Source organism: Monodon monoceros, unplaced genomic scaffold (genome assembly GCF_005190385.1).
Source record: "Monodon monoceros isolate NGI ecotype Baffin Bay Population unplaced genomic scaffold, NGI_Narwhal_1 Super_Scaffold_3, whole genome shotgun sequence".
Taxonomy (NCBI): Eukaryota; Metazoa; Chordata; class Mammalia; order Artiodactyla; family Monodontidae; genus Monodon; species Monodon monoceros.
The window spans coordinates 29,155,645-29,171,910 of NW_021703780.1; the positions used below are offsets into that span (position 1 = coordinate 29,155,645).

The 16,266-nt window shown below is 43.9% G+C and overlaps 1 protein-coding gene across 6 annotated transcripts in view; it reads left to right on the forward strand.

The window, feature by feature from the left end:
• ADGRF5 (adhesion G protein-coupled receptor F5) overlaps positions 1-16,266 on the forward strand; it is a 110,540-nt gene that overhangs the window by 78,797 nt on the left and 15,477 nt on the right. For 4 of the 6 annotated variants that reach the window (XM_029243372.1, XM_029243374.1, XM_029243371.1 and 1 more), the window contains exons 8-13: positions 224-366; positions 4,128-4,349; positions 5,318-5,521; positions 10,747-10,917; positions 12,727-12,846; positions 12,999-13,208. In XM_029243372.1, coding sequence (XP_029099205.1) covers positions 224-366; positions 4,128-4,349; positions 5,318-5,521; positions 10,747-10,917; positions 12,727-12,846; positions 12,999-13,208 — 1,070 coding nt within the window. The remainder of the gene's footprint in view (positions 1-223; positions 367-4,127; positions 4,350-5,317; positions 5,522-10,746; positions 10,918-12,726; positions 12,847-12,998; positions 13,209-16,266) is intronic. The other 2 variants (XM_029243375.1, XM_029243376.1) reach the window with 1 other exon arrangement.

Sequence of the window (16,266 nt, forward strand, 5' to 3'; positions counted from 1 at the left end):
CTCTTCCAGTCATTGATGTTACCCATCTGCAGACACTTGAGTGTTCGAGCCCTGCCTCAGGCTTTCAGCTAGAGCTTAGAAACAGGTTGGATTTCAGTGGACCCTTGAAGATAAAGTCCCCAGGCTCTTCCTGCCATTTTGTTTTCTTATGCAAATAAACCATAAGGATCTAGACTCTTCCAGATCACTTACTGCTTTGCTGAACTGAGTGGTCTCCATCCAGGCCTGGAAGTGTGGTTGTGATGTATGAAGTCACTACAACAGCAGCGTCACCTGAATTGATGCGCAAAGCAAACGAGCAAGTAACACAGAACCTCAGTCAGACCTACAAGATGGACAGCGGTTCCTTCCAGGTTACTTACAGCAGTAAGTAGAACATCGCTACATTTTTCCAATATGTAGATTCTCCTTAGATATGGTAACGGCGTTTATCATGATGCTTAAGCCTGGGAAATCACATTACAGTGTCCTCCGTGGAGAGAGACTCTCCAGGTCCTGGCATAGAGTTTTGGTACCTTCTCCCCATCTTAGGCCTGTTCAGAGCCTCCTTACGCTGCTAATATCACTGCGACTGGGGAAGTAGGGGGCGGATCCCAGGAGGGAGAGATTTTACAAGGGGGCCACAGAGCCATCTGGGTTTATGGATTTTTTTCAAATTAACAGACCCAAAACATCCAAAAAAGTAGAACTAACGTGGTGGTGGTGGAAGTGGGGGATATTCGTGAAATGCATTGATATTGACTAGGGGGACCATTGTTACTTTAGAGCAGTAGTTCTCAAAGTGTGACCCCCAGACCAGCAGCATCAGCAGCATCTTGGTACTTGTTAGAAAAGCAAATTCTTGGGGCCGCCCCAGACCAACCCGGGCCAGTCTGTGTTCCGGCAAGCCCTCCAGGTGATTCTGATGCATGGAAAGTTTGAGAAACACTGCTTTGGATCAGCTGTAGCAGTGGTGAGAGTCCTGGTATTGTAGATGTTCTCCCTCATTTTACAAATGGGGTATAGAGTTGAGCTCTGTTGTGTAATTAGGTGGGTGGATCGATTGTTCCTTGGGGGATAGAAAGGGGAGCCAACTGAGCAGAGATTTGATGGACCAGTACTGGCCGGTAGGTGTTCTGTCTAACTCAGGTCCGTGGTTCCAGAGTGAAGGTGACTCCTCTTTGGAACAACACAGTTCACCATGGGGAGGGCACTGAAGGGATTGTCTGAGGCACAGCTGGAAGGAAAAGTGCCCCTTCTCAGGAGTCAGACCATCCTTACAACAGGTCCACACTCTTTCTCTCTACATTCGCTGCTAATATTTTTAGACATTGGATCATTTTTTAAAATAAAATATTGAAAGGGATATACACAACGGTAAGAAAGTGCTACGACATAAGAAAGAGAAAAACAGCAAGATAAAAATTCAGAATGAATAAGGCAGCAACCACATAGATGAAAACTGAGAAATCCAAGGCAGAGAAATAAGTGGCCTCCAGGTGCGGACTCACATGGAAGTAATCCCAGCATCGCCAACCCCTTCCTCACCCCTAATGCCATCCCACCAACCGGCAGATGCTTTGGCCTGAAAAATACTTTTTTCTTTATGGTTCTGAGGGCACAGGAGAATAGCAAGCTCTAGCATACATGAGCTTCAGTTATGATGACTCTTTCCCCCAAATTTCAATTCTGCTGAATATACTCAGCCATTTACAGGAATAAGTATCCAGCAGTTTTCCTGACCGGTGGCTGACAGTCAGTCCAAAACCACAAAAGTGCTCTAGTGTCTGTGGCTTATTCTTCCAAAGAGCCATGAAGTTGTTGTGAGTGACACTCGATGCCCCTTTTTGCAAGAGAATCTACGTTCATCCCTGTCCTTGATATGCACAGCCTTAGACCAATGACCATGAACTATGTCACATGCAATTCCACCCCCGGGAGCTTAAATACCAGCCTGCTCTCCATAGGGTTAGTGGGGTTTATCCAAAATACAAGGATCCAAAAAAGTCAAGTAGCTGAGTAGGTTTTTTTTTTTTTTTGGCCGCGCAGCATGTGGGATCTTAGTTCCCCGACCAGGTATCGAACCCACGCCCCCTGCATTGGGAACGCAGAGTATTCACCACTGCACCGCCAGGGAAGTCCCTGGGTGGGTTTTTCTTAAATTATAATTTTATCTGGGGGCAAGAGTGAGAGGTGCAGGGGAGAGAAAGAGAAAAAGAAAGAAAAATGCTGAATGAATGAGGTGGTATCAGGAAATTATTTTTAAGTCCATCTTCATGAAACTATTTCAGGAAAGGCACATGGCAGTCTTCAGAATGGTCCCTTTTAGTTTGCCATATATTAATCCTCTAGTGATGTTTGACCAATCAGCAGGGTCCCTTAACCAGAACGCCCCTTTCTTTCATCACTCCCAATATATTTATGATCAATTCCACATAACCACGGAAAACTGGCAGTTTTCCGGATCCTTGTAATTAGCAATGGTGCTAATGAAAAGCGGGCACGGTTATTGTACCTTTTCTATGTTAAACCCAGTGTTTTACACATTTTTCATCTTCATACATCCTGTGAGGTAGATACTATTATCGCCATTTTACAGGTGGGGAAATGGAGGCTTTGATTTAAATCATTTGCTCAAGGCCACATAGTAAGTAACATAAGTTTCTGTGCCTTCCTGGTCAGTTCACTACAGGAAATATTCACAGATGGCCTTGCTTCCTAATAGTTGAATGCAATTTTCTGAAATCTTATTTTATCCAGGAGCCTATAAAACGGGATAAGAAATATTTAGATACCTTGATATTTTGACCAGAACATCACAGCACCCTAAATTAATTGGATGGTATTTTAGTCCCATGTTTACAGTACGGACAGGGTGTGGCGTGGGCATAAAGAACCTTCCAAAAGAGGAGTTGCCAGACCTCCTTCCCCAGCTCCTCTGATTTTCTCAACACATGGAGCTCATGAAGGACATAGCACAGCTTAGAGGGAAAAATCTGTATGTTGTGTAAACAAGGGACAGCCATAAAAACACACACAAAAACAGCAAATACCATGTTTTCATTTCTGTCTGTGAAATGGCTTAATACCAGGGTTCCCCAGAGTTTTACTGTGAAAACAATAAGAATAGTTACTATTCCTCCAAATCACCTCCCGTGGTAGTGCTCACTGCTCCTGTTTTCCAGACAAGGGAGCTGAGGCTCAGAGATGCTAAGCAAGTTCCCCAGGGCCACACAGCTATGCCTGGTACAGAACCAGGATTCAAATACAGACCTGTGTATCTCACAAGCTCCCACTCTTATGGGCCCATGGGTGTTAGGTCTTTAAAAACATTCTTATTTCCCAAGCATACTTTGTTGTAAAAAATTAATTATTTTCCCACTCTTAACATCAAAGACAGAGGACAGAGCTTTCAGTCAGCATGAGGTATCAGTTATCAGTAAGAAGCAGTTGATATCTTTCAAATCAGTAGCAAAGAAACTTGATGTTTAGGTTAGCTGGGGTGGCTTTTTCATAAGCAAACGTGCAATTTTCTACCAGACTATTTAAAAATTTTTTTGCATTTTTATTTTGTTTTATAAATGGTATTGAAGTATAGTTGATTTACAATGTTGTGTTAATTTCTCCTATACAGCAAAGTGGTTCAGTTATACATATATATTACACATTCTTTTTCATATTCTTTTCCATTATGGTTTATCACAACTATATTGAATATAGTTCCCCGTGCTATACAGTAAGACCTTGATGTTTATCCATCCTGTATATAATAGTTTGCATTTGCTAATCCCAAACTCCCAGTCCATCCCTCCCCTCCCCCCCACCCCCTTGGCAACCACAAGTCTGTTCTCTATGTCTGTGACAGATTATTTGAAATATTGAAAATAGCTTTGGGATACCCATCAGTACCATTGAGGACTGTTAAGTGTGCAAAGATCCCAAACTGGGAACCATGTCCCTAGTAGCTGGCAGACTGTCACTCTGGGGCCTCAGATCCCAGCTGCCCAGGGGTGGAGTGAGGAAGACGCGTTGCCTCATTCATCACCATGGAGACCTCTCGAGAACCCCAGTGGTGGTGGCATTCAGGGAGTAGCATTAATTCCATTTATTTGCTTTGGGACCCTAATATCTTTTGTTTGGGTTTCCAGATGAAACGAAGTTCTCCATCACCCCAGAAATCATCCTTGAAGGGGATACAGTAACTCTGATGTGTGAGAATGAAGTTTTGTCCTCCAACGTATCCTGGCAGCACGTGGAAACAGGCTTCGACATCCAGAACAGCAGCAGATTCTCCATCTACACCTACGTGCTCAACAACATGACCTCCGTGTCTCGCCTCACCATTTACAACATCACGCAGGATGACGCGGGTGGGTTTCCATCCAGTAACCAGGGCGAGGAAAGGAATGAAGGTCTAAGAAAGAATCAGACCGTGGTGGTGTGTGTAGGTAGCCTTTTCCTCTTCAAAAAGAAGTCACCAGGCTCAACTTTTCAAAACTGAAAATTAATCCCATGATGAATGAGCCAAGCAAATTTAGCCTTGGGAGACAAATATAATTTTCCACATTTACTGAAGCTTATGAGTTGGAACCTAAGACAAAAAGTAAACTCCTTTTTTTAACATTTAAAAAAAATTTAGAAGAGCCTTGTTGAGGTAGAATTGACATAAGCTGTACATATGTGAAGTGTATAATTTAATAAGTTTTGACATGTGTGTACACCCGTACAACTATCACAATCAAGGTAGTGAACATATGGGTGCCTGCTCTCCTCCCCCCCATTTTCTTGTCCTCTGTTTTAATCCCTCCCACTTGTCCCTCCCCAGCAACCACAGAAGCATAAGTTTTGTACCTGACATTCTAGAATTTAATAGCCCCATCGTTACCCAGATGTCAACAGGAGCATCTCTTTTTCTCTGAATGAGAAACTGGGCTGCAGACACATGGGTTCTCTCGTATGTTTGTTGACTCTGACCTGCCACAGAGTTAAATAGGATGCCAAAATTATCCATGATCTCCTGATTCTCCAAGGTTTTCCCATTTTCCCTTTCTACCTCTGAAGCATCCCCACACTTCTTTTCTTACTAGCGAGGACTCAGATTTCTGCTCTTTCCTGAGAACAGCTCTCTAATCTTTCACCTTATGGCATCAGAAATACCTGCCTTGACCTTCTGCACTTCCTGAATGTTCCTTTAGGGTTGTTTAGACCAAGTCTCAGATGCTTTTGAAAGCCATGTTTCATGAAGTACCATCATGACACGTGAGATGAGGCTATCATTCTTCTAAGGAAATAGACATGTGTAATAGTAATAATAAATGCCTTTGTGTATTCGATACAGGTGAATATATTTGCAAACTGACATTAGATATTTTTGAATATGGGTCCAGAAAAAAAATAGATGTTACATCCATCCAGATTTGGGCAAATGAAGACATGAAGGTGATGTGTGACAACAATCCTATGTCTTTGAGCTGCTGCAGTGAGATGACGGCGAATTGGAGCCAAGTTGAATGGAAGCAACAGGGGTCTGTAAGCATTCCAGGTGAGACTGTTAGAATCCCTTCTGCAAACAGGTTTGTGCCTCTTGGCCAAGTAAAAATGGGAGATGCGGTCGGTGAAAGAGCAAATGTCAGGTGGCTGGGTTTTTTTCCAGACTGAAAAAGTATGAGGTTTGATGCCAGCTCCAGCTTAGCCGTTCTAAAACAAAATTCCCAAAATATACACACACAAGTTTCATGCTTGGGTTGTAGACAAGATTCTGGCAGAGAAGACCCAAGAGGGAGTGACGGGATGATGCAGGTGCATGGTGTCTTGCCTACAGACAAGACAAGCTTGTCCCCACCGCCCTCTCCTTTCCCTCTTCAGCAGAGAGCCGAGGATAAGGTCATTGGCTTTGCTTTGGGGTCTGACTCTGAGAGTCTCATTCCTGTGTCTCTCCTCTTGGTGTCTGTCCTTCCCACTTCTCTGCCTTTGTCACCATGTATCTTTCTGTATTATCTGACTCCATGCCCCTGGTTTTATATCTTTCTCTGTCAACCTGTGTGTCTGTCAACCAATGTCAATTTCCGATCCTGTTTGCAGATCTATCACTGGAAATTCCCCACCTTCCAGTTTATACTGGTGAATGACAGGAAGAAATTAAAATAGCATTGGTGATTCTGTTTTGTATACTAGTTTATGATCAACCAATTTTTAAATTATTTATTTATTTTTGGCTGTGATGGGTCTTCGTTTCTGTGCGAGGGCTTTCTCTAGTTGTGGCAAGTGGAGGCCACTCTTCATCGCGGTGCGCGGGCCTCTCACCATCGTGGCCTCTCCCGTTGCTCAGCACAGGCTCTGGACGCGCAGGCCCAGCGGCCATGGCTCACGGGCCCAGCCGCTCCGCGGCATGTGGGATCCTCCCAGACCAGGGCCCGAACCCGCGTCCCCCGCATCGGCAGGCGGACTCCCAACCACCGCGCCACCAGGGAAGCCCCGATCAACCAATTTTTAAAAGATATGTTGTCACTTTTAATCCCACTTAAACTTGACCACAAGTTTGAAGCTAGCATTTTTTTGCCTCCCATTTTCAAATAAGGAAATCGAGGTTCAAATGAAATGACTTATCGAAGATTGTCATAATTAGGAAAAGAAAACAATTGGGACTCATCTTGTTTCACAGCCTTCGCCTTGGTCAAACTATATCACACATGCCTGGTGAGCCAGCACTAGAGTGACTTGATCCGGCAGAATTTGTATTGAAACAGAAGACTGTTTTCTGCCTAGAAACCTCACATAACAAGATCCAATCTTTCCCTTAAGAAATGACAGTATTATTTGCTCACCTTTTTTTTTTTTTGATTGTTTGTTTGTTTTTTGCGGTACGCGGGCCTCTCACTGTTGTGGCCTCTCCCATTGCGGAGCACAGGCTCCGGATGCGCCGGCTCAGCGGCCATGGCTCATGGGCCCAGCCGCTCCGCAGCATGTGGGATCTTCCCGGACCGGGGCACGAACCCACGTCCCCTGCATCGGCAGGCAGACTCTCAACCACTGCGCCACCAGGGAAGCCCTTGCTCACCTTTTTTAGTAAAAAATCCTTAAAGGAAAATGTGGCTTTACCCATGAAATACATCAGTGTGGTGGAGATTTTATTTTATAAAGCCACTGCTATCAGACATTATTAAATCATAAATAAAATAAGGATCAATCTGGATGTAACGTTTTCTGAGCACATCTAGTTTGAAAAGCACATTTGTTTTCTACCTTAAAGTGCTCCAGAGAATGGGAAAAGCATCTGGTAACTGTTGAACATGTTGACATATGGTCCATTTAGTCACTTCCCTAATTTTTAAGGAAGAGGAGGTGTAGACATCCTGGAGGAACTGCCAGATGGGAGAAGGACCTTGCACAGTTCCCGGAGAACTGACTTAGACGCTTTCAACTGTGAGAGGTGAAAAGCCTCGCCATCTGGCAAGAGAACCAGGAAGTCTGCTGTACAGATGCTCAGGAACCTCGCTGTGGCCACCGCTGCTACAGACATTCGTAATGCCCAGGGTGGGCTGAACCGACCGGCAGAACAGTGGATTTCCTGCCACAGGGCTGGCCGCCGGGGGCCTGCAGGGTTGTTTCTCTGATGAATTTAGCCCCTGCTTTCAACACCCTGCCCTCCTTCCGTCTCCCTTGCCGCCCCCTCTCTGCGGCAGTCTTTCTCCAGATTCCACCAGTTCTTCTATCACCCGTTTTTCCAGCTCAGCAGAAAGCAGTCTAGCTAGATAACTCACCCCAAAGCATCTAGAAGTGAATGTATTACATCTTGTCAGAAACGGTTGCACTGGATTTTCAAAGCACTTCCGGCAAAGGATAAGACAGAAAGGAAGTAATCTGCAGTGACAATTTCTAGCTTTAAGAAGGCGGTCTTTTTCGAAGAGGGAGGGCTTTCTGAGGCTATTTCAAATCATGGGGCATGGGGTGATGATATAAACGGTAATGGTAACAGAAGTAATAGTGTTAATAGTACTAGTAGTAATAACAGAGGTACTAATAGTCATTAGTGCAGCTTCTGGTTCGCCTGTACTTAGCGCTAGCTTTGCCTGTACGGGAAGGTACTGACCACTTGGGAAAATTTAAAGGCAACAGCGTTTGTATCCTCACCATAGCTCTTGTTATGTGATGATGAAAAAATAACAGTCTAATTCCCTCTTTGACAGAACAGTTTCCAGACGAGTTCGTCAACTTCTTCTTTGCCCTGCCTACCACTGACATTTTTTTTTTTTTTTGCGGTACGCGGGCCTCTCACTGTTGTGGCCTCTCCCGTTGCGGAGCACAGGCTCCGGATGCGCAGGTTCATGGCTCACGGGCCCAGCCGCTCTGCGGCATGTGGGATCTTCCCCGACCGGGGCACGAACCTGTGTCCCCTGTGTCCCCTGCATCAGCAGGCGGACTCTCAACCACTGCGCCACCAGGGAAGCCCTAATTGTGTGTTATTATTTATGCTTCTGTGCCATCTGAAATGTTACGTTTGTAGCCCAGTAGGACATAAGTAAGAGATAAGTGAGACTTTTTTTTTCTTTATTGAGCAGAAATCGGCCTTGTGGCCTTCAAGTCACATTATAAAGGGCCGCTAGAGACAGGCCTGCCTCGGGGGCTGAGGCGAGACCTAGAGAAGCAGCTAGAAGTGGCAAACAGCCCCGTCAGAGGCGGCCTCTCCCAGCCTGGCTGCCCCTCAGGGTGTCCACAGTTGTCTTTTGAAAAAGACCAGCTGTCAAGGTTCCTCCTGAGAGCCACTCGTTCACAGTCTCCACGTTTGGGCTCCAGGCAATTTAATTTTCTTCAGTTTCACAGGAGATGTTATTGTGAGAACCACGGATTTCATCCCATCCCTCGTCTTCCACATGAGGAGACTGAGGCTTTCCGTGAGCTGCCCACCATCTCCCCGAGAGCACCAAGGGTCCCCTCCTCACCCACTGCTCTGTCTCCTACCCCTCTGTGCCTCCCTCTGTGTTCCTAATGGTGCCGTAGACAAATCTGATTTTAAATAGTGATTTCTCTACTTGTAGGAATGCACACAAAATTGGGCTTAAAAAAGGAAAAAGAAAAAAAAGGAACTTGAGCCCCGTCTTCTACTGTAGAAAAATTAGCCTTACAACCCGTGCTTTCCAGTAAGACAGAATCTGGTCCTGAAGAGCTTTCATTCCAGCTCTGCCCTGTTCCTACTGCAGAGCAAATTGGGTCATCTTGACTCTGAGAACTTCATCTTTTTTCTTCTTTTTTTTTTGGCTGCGCCGCACAGCTTGCGGGATTTTAGTTCCCTGACCAGGGATTGAACCTGGGCAGTGGCAGAGAGAGCACTGAGTCCTAACCATTAGATCGCCAGGGAAGTCCCAGACCTTCATCTTTTAAATAGTGACAATGGTACCCACTTTGCAAGACTTTTGAGAGGAGGAAAAAAAAGAAGATAAATGTCAACATTTAAAACAGAGTTGCATACTTTGCATCTGCCACAATAACTGCTTTCTGGTAAGGATGAAAGCTTTGCAAACCATACCTTTATGTATCCTCAGTGTCGTGGGCAATTTTCACTGGATATTATTTAACCTTGAGCCGCTGCTAGGTTAACTGCCTACCAGCTCTACTCCAGAAAACAGAGCGCGAACTTATAGGCTGCATTCAGTAACTTCCATTGTTCTGCAGTCAAGGGAGAGGAACGATAAAGGATGGAGTGAGGTCCTGGAGGAATTAGAGAAAGTAGGTTTTCCAAAAATAAGTAGAGGGGTGAGCCTTGGAGAGGAAAGGGACATTTGTACCTATGAACTAGCAGGTAACTTACTCAAGGTGGGAAATCAGTTTTCTGAACAACCATTTTGGGGACTGGGGAGAAAAGCTGGTGACTTATCAATCAAAATATTTTAAATATCATTGATCATCCAGCCAAGGCTGGATGGAGTTCATCAGAAGGGTTTTTTTTTCTTTAATTTTTGGAAGATTGCCAGTGTTTGAAGAATGCCTGGCAGAAGTACATTGCAGAAGGCAGGGCTGGAGGAGAGAGAGTGAAAGAACCGAACCAAAAAAAAATGGCCAAGAGGCTGTTATAGAGCCACAGGCAGGATGGCTTGGAGGGCACAGCGTCTTGGGAATGGAAAGGAAGATAGCGAAGAACAGCTATTCTGAAGGGTAAATTGCTGTTACCCTGAGAAAGCATGACGTTGAAGCTTCCACTAAAACATATATACTAATAAGAAGGAACAAGTTATGAAAACAGGTCTCAAATGAGATGAATATCAGAGTCCGTGTCCTATTTCTTCCTCCTTTCAACAATAATAATAGTCAGAATAATCTGACATTTTGTTCCTTCCAGTTGAAGTCATATCCAAACACATGGCTTCCTTTTTTATTTTTCACACTCCAACTACCGTCACGAAGGGTCTTTGTTAGGGGTCGGCCCCAGCCAGGCACTGTTCTAAGTGTTTACACAGTAACTCCTTTTACCTGACTACAATCCCAGGTCACAGCTGTTATTTATTCTCATTTTACATCTGGAGAAACTGAGGCACAGAGTGGTTTAGTGACTTTCCCAGTAACACCCTACTGGTAAGTAGTAACGTCGGAATCTGCAGCCGGGCCACCTGGATCCTGAGGTGGCAGGGCTAACATTACACCATCCTGCCTCTCCATTCAAAGAGAAGAAATTGAATGAAATAAGAATTCTTTTTCACTGATTTGACTTCTTTGCTACCAAATCAGACAGTCAGCCAACTGTGACAGTAAAAAAAACCTCTTATGTTGTTGCAGGAAGCCCTGAAACAGACACAGACCCTCGCTGCAGCAGATACACCCTCATGGCCAATGGCACTCAGTGTCCGAGCAGATTGTCTGGAACGACAGTGATCTACACGTGTGAGTTCATCAGTGCCCACGGAGCCAGAGGCAGTAAAGACATAAAAGTGACATTCATCTCTGTGGGTAAGGACTCTTTCACTAGAATTTTTTGCCTTGCACTTCAAACTAAGGGCTGCCAATCAACTGGGAATATCCATGAGCAGTAAAGCAGGGCCTTCCATGGTAGTGAGAGTGTGATTGGGGTCAACCTCAGAATGGGATTTCCATCTCTGCCATTTAAATCCTTACGAAGTCTTTAAAAGCAGGAAGGGTAGGGGTAAGAAACAGCGGTTGCAGGGAAGGAACAGCCTGCAGTGGATGGGAAGTAGGGTTTCACACTCAGATTAGTCACTGAATGAGGATAACACCGCTAATTTCCCACTTTTTCCTCCCATAATCCCATTCTGCCTCCCTTGAATTCCAATAGCCTGGCTCACTCCCTACCATCCTTCACCCCCTCTTTCTCTCCCATTTCATCTTTTCCAGAGAGAATGCTGCAGGAAGATTTAAGAGTCTGGTATTTTGTGATTATTTTACAGTTGTTACAAATGGGTTTTTAAAAATATTTTAAGTAATTCTAGGCCTCTTAAAAGTATCATTTCTTCTGCTCATATCATAAAGCATTATAACTTCATCCCTATCTGCCAAAGTGGGGCAGACAAACGTGTTTTTCTACCCACACATCATACAAAAACAAACTATTATATTTAGATAAATCCTCAGTTCCCCTTTCTGAACAATTTGGAGAAAGGACTGAGATAAACATACTTGTTACTCTTGTTTCCATTTTCTACTCTCGTGACTTAGCACTTTTACAAAGATCAAGATTAGATTTATCTGAAACATTATTACTATAGAAAAGTTCAGGGTCTTTTGAGGTATTTGCAGTTTTCTAGAATGAGAGCAGTTATACTCTGCAAGTTTTAACTCAGAGAGTTGTGTTGATTCTGTGGGCTTTTGGCTGTCTCAGGGGTATGCTTAGTCTTCGCTGAAAACCACCGGTCTGGTAGCTTGATTCTCATCTGGAATCAAGAGAACCAGATTGAGGCTTCCATGCGCCTTTTCCTTTCCACCCTCAGAAACAACTCAGCCTTAGAAAACCATCTCAAGATCTTTATAGCCAGGGAGGGCAACATGAGGGGCATATGAATCCCTTCTCTGTGACTTTGGGGCTGCATCTGAACATTTGAATCCCAGCTTCTGGAGGGTACTGTGGAAAGTCCTGATTTCTTTTGTTTATGACTAAGAATAAGATTTCACACTGATTGGAAAAGGTGGCCAGCATCTGTGGGCTCAAGGTATCACATTGTTCACGTAGAGAAGACAGAGTGAATGGCATTTTGAAATGACAGCTATGCTCAAAGAGGAGTAGAAAGAGAACCAGAGGCAAAACCAGTAGAATGTTCATAGAAGCTTTTATTTATAAGGGTCTTGTTAACAGTTTCAGTGACTAGTTCCTCATGAACTTACAAGGATATTCTCAGAAATAGGAGTAAATAGGGACATAAATAGGGTACCTGTACTTCCCAGCCCAGGTATAATTATTTGGGCAGTAAACGCTGTGATCCCTGTACTTAACATGTAATTCCAACCACTCGTCTGCTTGGAAAGCACTGGCTGGGTACTGGACCCAGTGCTAATGCTGGGGATGTGAAGACGCAGATGAGAGGGTCCTACTCTTAAGGGGCTCACATTTTTATGGAGAAGAGATACAGAAGAAAGAAATTAAAATACAGTATGGTATTTTTTGAAGTTATTTTAAAAGAGTAGAGAATGGTGTGGTTATAAGAACTGAGCCATTGAGTCCCCCTTGAGGCGCCTGGAAAAGGTTGGAGGGGAGTTTGGGTTAAGTCGACACCGTAGTTTACAACCTTTTGCCCTGCTGATCATTAGGAGATAATTCCAGCCACAAAGGGGAAGTGCGCGAGTTCCCAAGGCATGTGATGGAAATGGGTACAGTTCAGAGCACCACCGAGAACAGCCTAGAAACAAGTAAAGCTCCGGAGCAGCAAGGTACCAATCCCACATTGACCCTAGTAGAGTCAGGACAGCCCATGCTTTCTGTCTCTATGTGAAATTTCACTCAGGTGTTGATGTCACCGGAAAGACTAAACATTTTACTTGTTATTGGTTTTCTTTTGTCTGTTTTGTTTGCATTCTTTTAGCCAACCTAAAAATAACCCCGGACCCAATTTCTGTTTCTGAGGGACAAAGCTTTTCTATAAAGTGCATCAGTGATATGAGTAACTATGATGAGGTGTATTGGAACACTTCTGCTGGAATTAAAATATACAAAAGGTTTTATACCACGAGGAGGTATCCTAATGGAGCAGAGTCGGTGCTGACAGTCAAGACCTCGACCAGGGAGTGGAACGGTGAGTGAAAGCCCAGATACACTGGACCCTGATACCTGGACCCCTGGAAACACACTGTAATCATTGCCATCCATGGAAGGCCTGCCCTGGGCCATGCCTGTGCCAGCCACTCTATATGACATATGTACTCACACTAAATGCAACAGCCTTCCGGGGGAAGATGTCACTATTCCCATTTTACAGATGTGCAAAGTGAGCCTAGGTTTCCACAATTTAAGCTGTAGAGCCAGGATTAGAACTAGTCTCTTTGATTCTAGAGTCTGTGCTTTGCCATTAAGTTAAGAGGATTTTTTTTTTATTGAAGCATAGTTAATCTACAATGTGTTAGTTTCAAGTGTACAGCAAAGTGATTCAGTTTTATACACACACACACACACACATACACATATACTTTTTTAGATTCTTTTCCATTATACGTTATACAAGATATTGAGTATAGTACCCGCGCTATACAGTAGGTCCTTGCTGTTCATCTATCTTATATACGATAAGTCCCCTACACATGACCGAGTTCCGTTCCGAGAGCGCGTTCGTAAGTCCAATTTGTTCATAAGTCCAACAAAGTGAAGCCTAGGTACCCAACTAACACAATCAGTTATATAGTACGGTACTGTAATAGGTTTATAATACTTTTCACACAAAAAATACATAAAAAACACAAAAAATAAAGAGAACATTTTTAATCTTACAGTACAGTACCTTGAAAAGTACCGTAGTACAGCACAACAGGCATACAGGGACAAGTTCGCATCTTTGAAAGTTCACAGCTTAAAGGTTCGTATGTAGGGGACTTACTGTATTAGTGATTTGTACATGTTAATTCCAAACTCTTAGGAGGGTTGTTTTTTTAAAGTATTTTTACCAGACTCTTGTGTTTCACCCAACTGAGGTATAAAAATTCTGCCTAAAGATTTTATATGCCTAGTTCCAAAGGGGTAAAAAACACGTTTTTGTTTTCTACTTATCCCTAGACATTGTTTAGGTTGGGAGGAAATGCAAACTTTTGAAAGAAAAGGGAATTTGATAGAATTGCTTCAATAATAGCTGACATTTCTTGAGTTGTTGCTATGTGATAGTTATTGTTTTACGTATTTAAGTGTATGAATTAATTTAAAACAATAAACCTAGAGGAGAGTGCTATTATTTATTTATTTTTTTGTAAACAGTCATTTATTTGGATTCATAGTTTTACAAAGGGAATTCTCTCCCACCTTGTAGTGGCAGAATGATATAGTCCCATTTAGATTGTTATATAGGTCAGCCTTCTTTAGGGAGATGTTTAAACATATAGTATATAACTTTAAAATGCTGTAAAGTTACCACAAAAATAAAATAACAAAACTACCTAATCATTCTACCTCTCTCTCCATCCTCCCTGCCCCTGTACACCTGGGTCTGGGAGATTTGCCTTATCACTCAAAAAAGTGTCAAGAATAATGGTCACAGCTTAGGTCGCATGGGTAAGATTACAGCCAGAGGTGAAAAGACCACACATCTATAAGAAGCAGTATCCCAGTCAGGCATCTGAAAGGGCAGAGAGGTGGCTCTGTGCAGGCTGAGTAGCAGGCTCTTCAGTGGGGAGATGAGCACCTGCCCTGCCTCCTCTGTGTTCACCATAGACTCATGCAGGGAATATACCAGCCACCTGCTCCTCAGGGAGGGGCACGATGCCAATCATACTGTCTCAACAAGCGGCACCACCCGCTTCATTTACACAGAGGAAATGCTCAATAGTAACAGCATCATCCCATGCCTCCCTCCCACCCAAGATCATTCTCCTGAATGACCTTCTAAAGCAGAGGTCTTACATTCCCCTACTCCAATATACTCACCTCCTGAAGATACTTTGTTATATGTCATTTCAAGATACTTCTAGAACCAAACCCTCACAAAGACGTTTAGACTTGGTGCCTGATAACTTGATTACCTTCAGAGTCCTGGGTAAAGAGAAAATCAGGCTGCAGATTTAACTGAGTGGTCCTATCCTGGCACTGAGCCCAAGGGCTGTTAGCAAGCTGTCCTAAGCCCTGATTCCGGTCATTGGTTACATCTCGGAAAGGAACTCTAGAGTTGTGGGCAATGACCCACTGGCCCTGAGAATCCTCGGTGCAAAGCTGACTCCAGGAGTCCTTGTCATTCTTTTCGCTGTCCCAGGAAAACACAGGAATAGGACAAGGGCTTTGCTTCACTGCTTCTTTGTTTGCTCCACTCCAGGAATCGAGAGTGCTATTATTATCTCCATTTCACAGATGAGGAAACTGAGGCCCAGTGAGGTTAAGGATACTACCTGAGGTTATACGTCTAGTAGACAGCAAAGTCAAAGGGAAACAGAGACTGTGTTGCTACAGAGGCCAACTCTTCACTTCTCTGTTCTAAAGCTTTTCATTCATTGTAAGCATAATCAGTCCAGATCCTGTGAGTTCTTTACTTTTTCATATAAGGCCCAGGCAATACTGTAGAAATAACTACTTATTATCTGGCTGGACTTGGTAGATACAATCAGGAAATGGGAGTCTTTTTCTCCTGTGCTGAACTCACACAGGAGAGTTGCTCTGCCCAACTGCCCTTTCCTACTATCAGGCAATAACTTAGGAAGAGCTGTGGCTGTTCTGGTCACACTGAACTATTAAACAGTCCCAGACTCAGGTGCTAAAAATCATCCATTCTCGTCTAAATCAACTACACTTATATTTTATATTCAATGTAAATGTCCCCTCCCTCTCAATGGGAATCAGAAAGCGTTTCCTCTCTGTTCTCGTTCTACGTGTTTTCCCTCTGGCTAGCAGCGACTCTGGCTCCTCCAGAGCCAGAGTCGGGGCAAAGAGAAGGAATGTCAGGGACATTGAAAGGTCCTACTTAACTGTAGATGCTGTTATCATCCTCCACTGTCCCGACAGCAGCTGATCCAATGGTGGTTCATCCTCTGATGGGCTCTGGTGTGAAGTCCCGTAGGAAAAGTTCCTTTCATGAAGCTCAACCCAAGCCCTGTCCACAGTCCGCTCTGCTTCACCAAGCACTGGGCGTGCAGGCAACTCCTGCTGCAGCCTTCTCTTTTCAC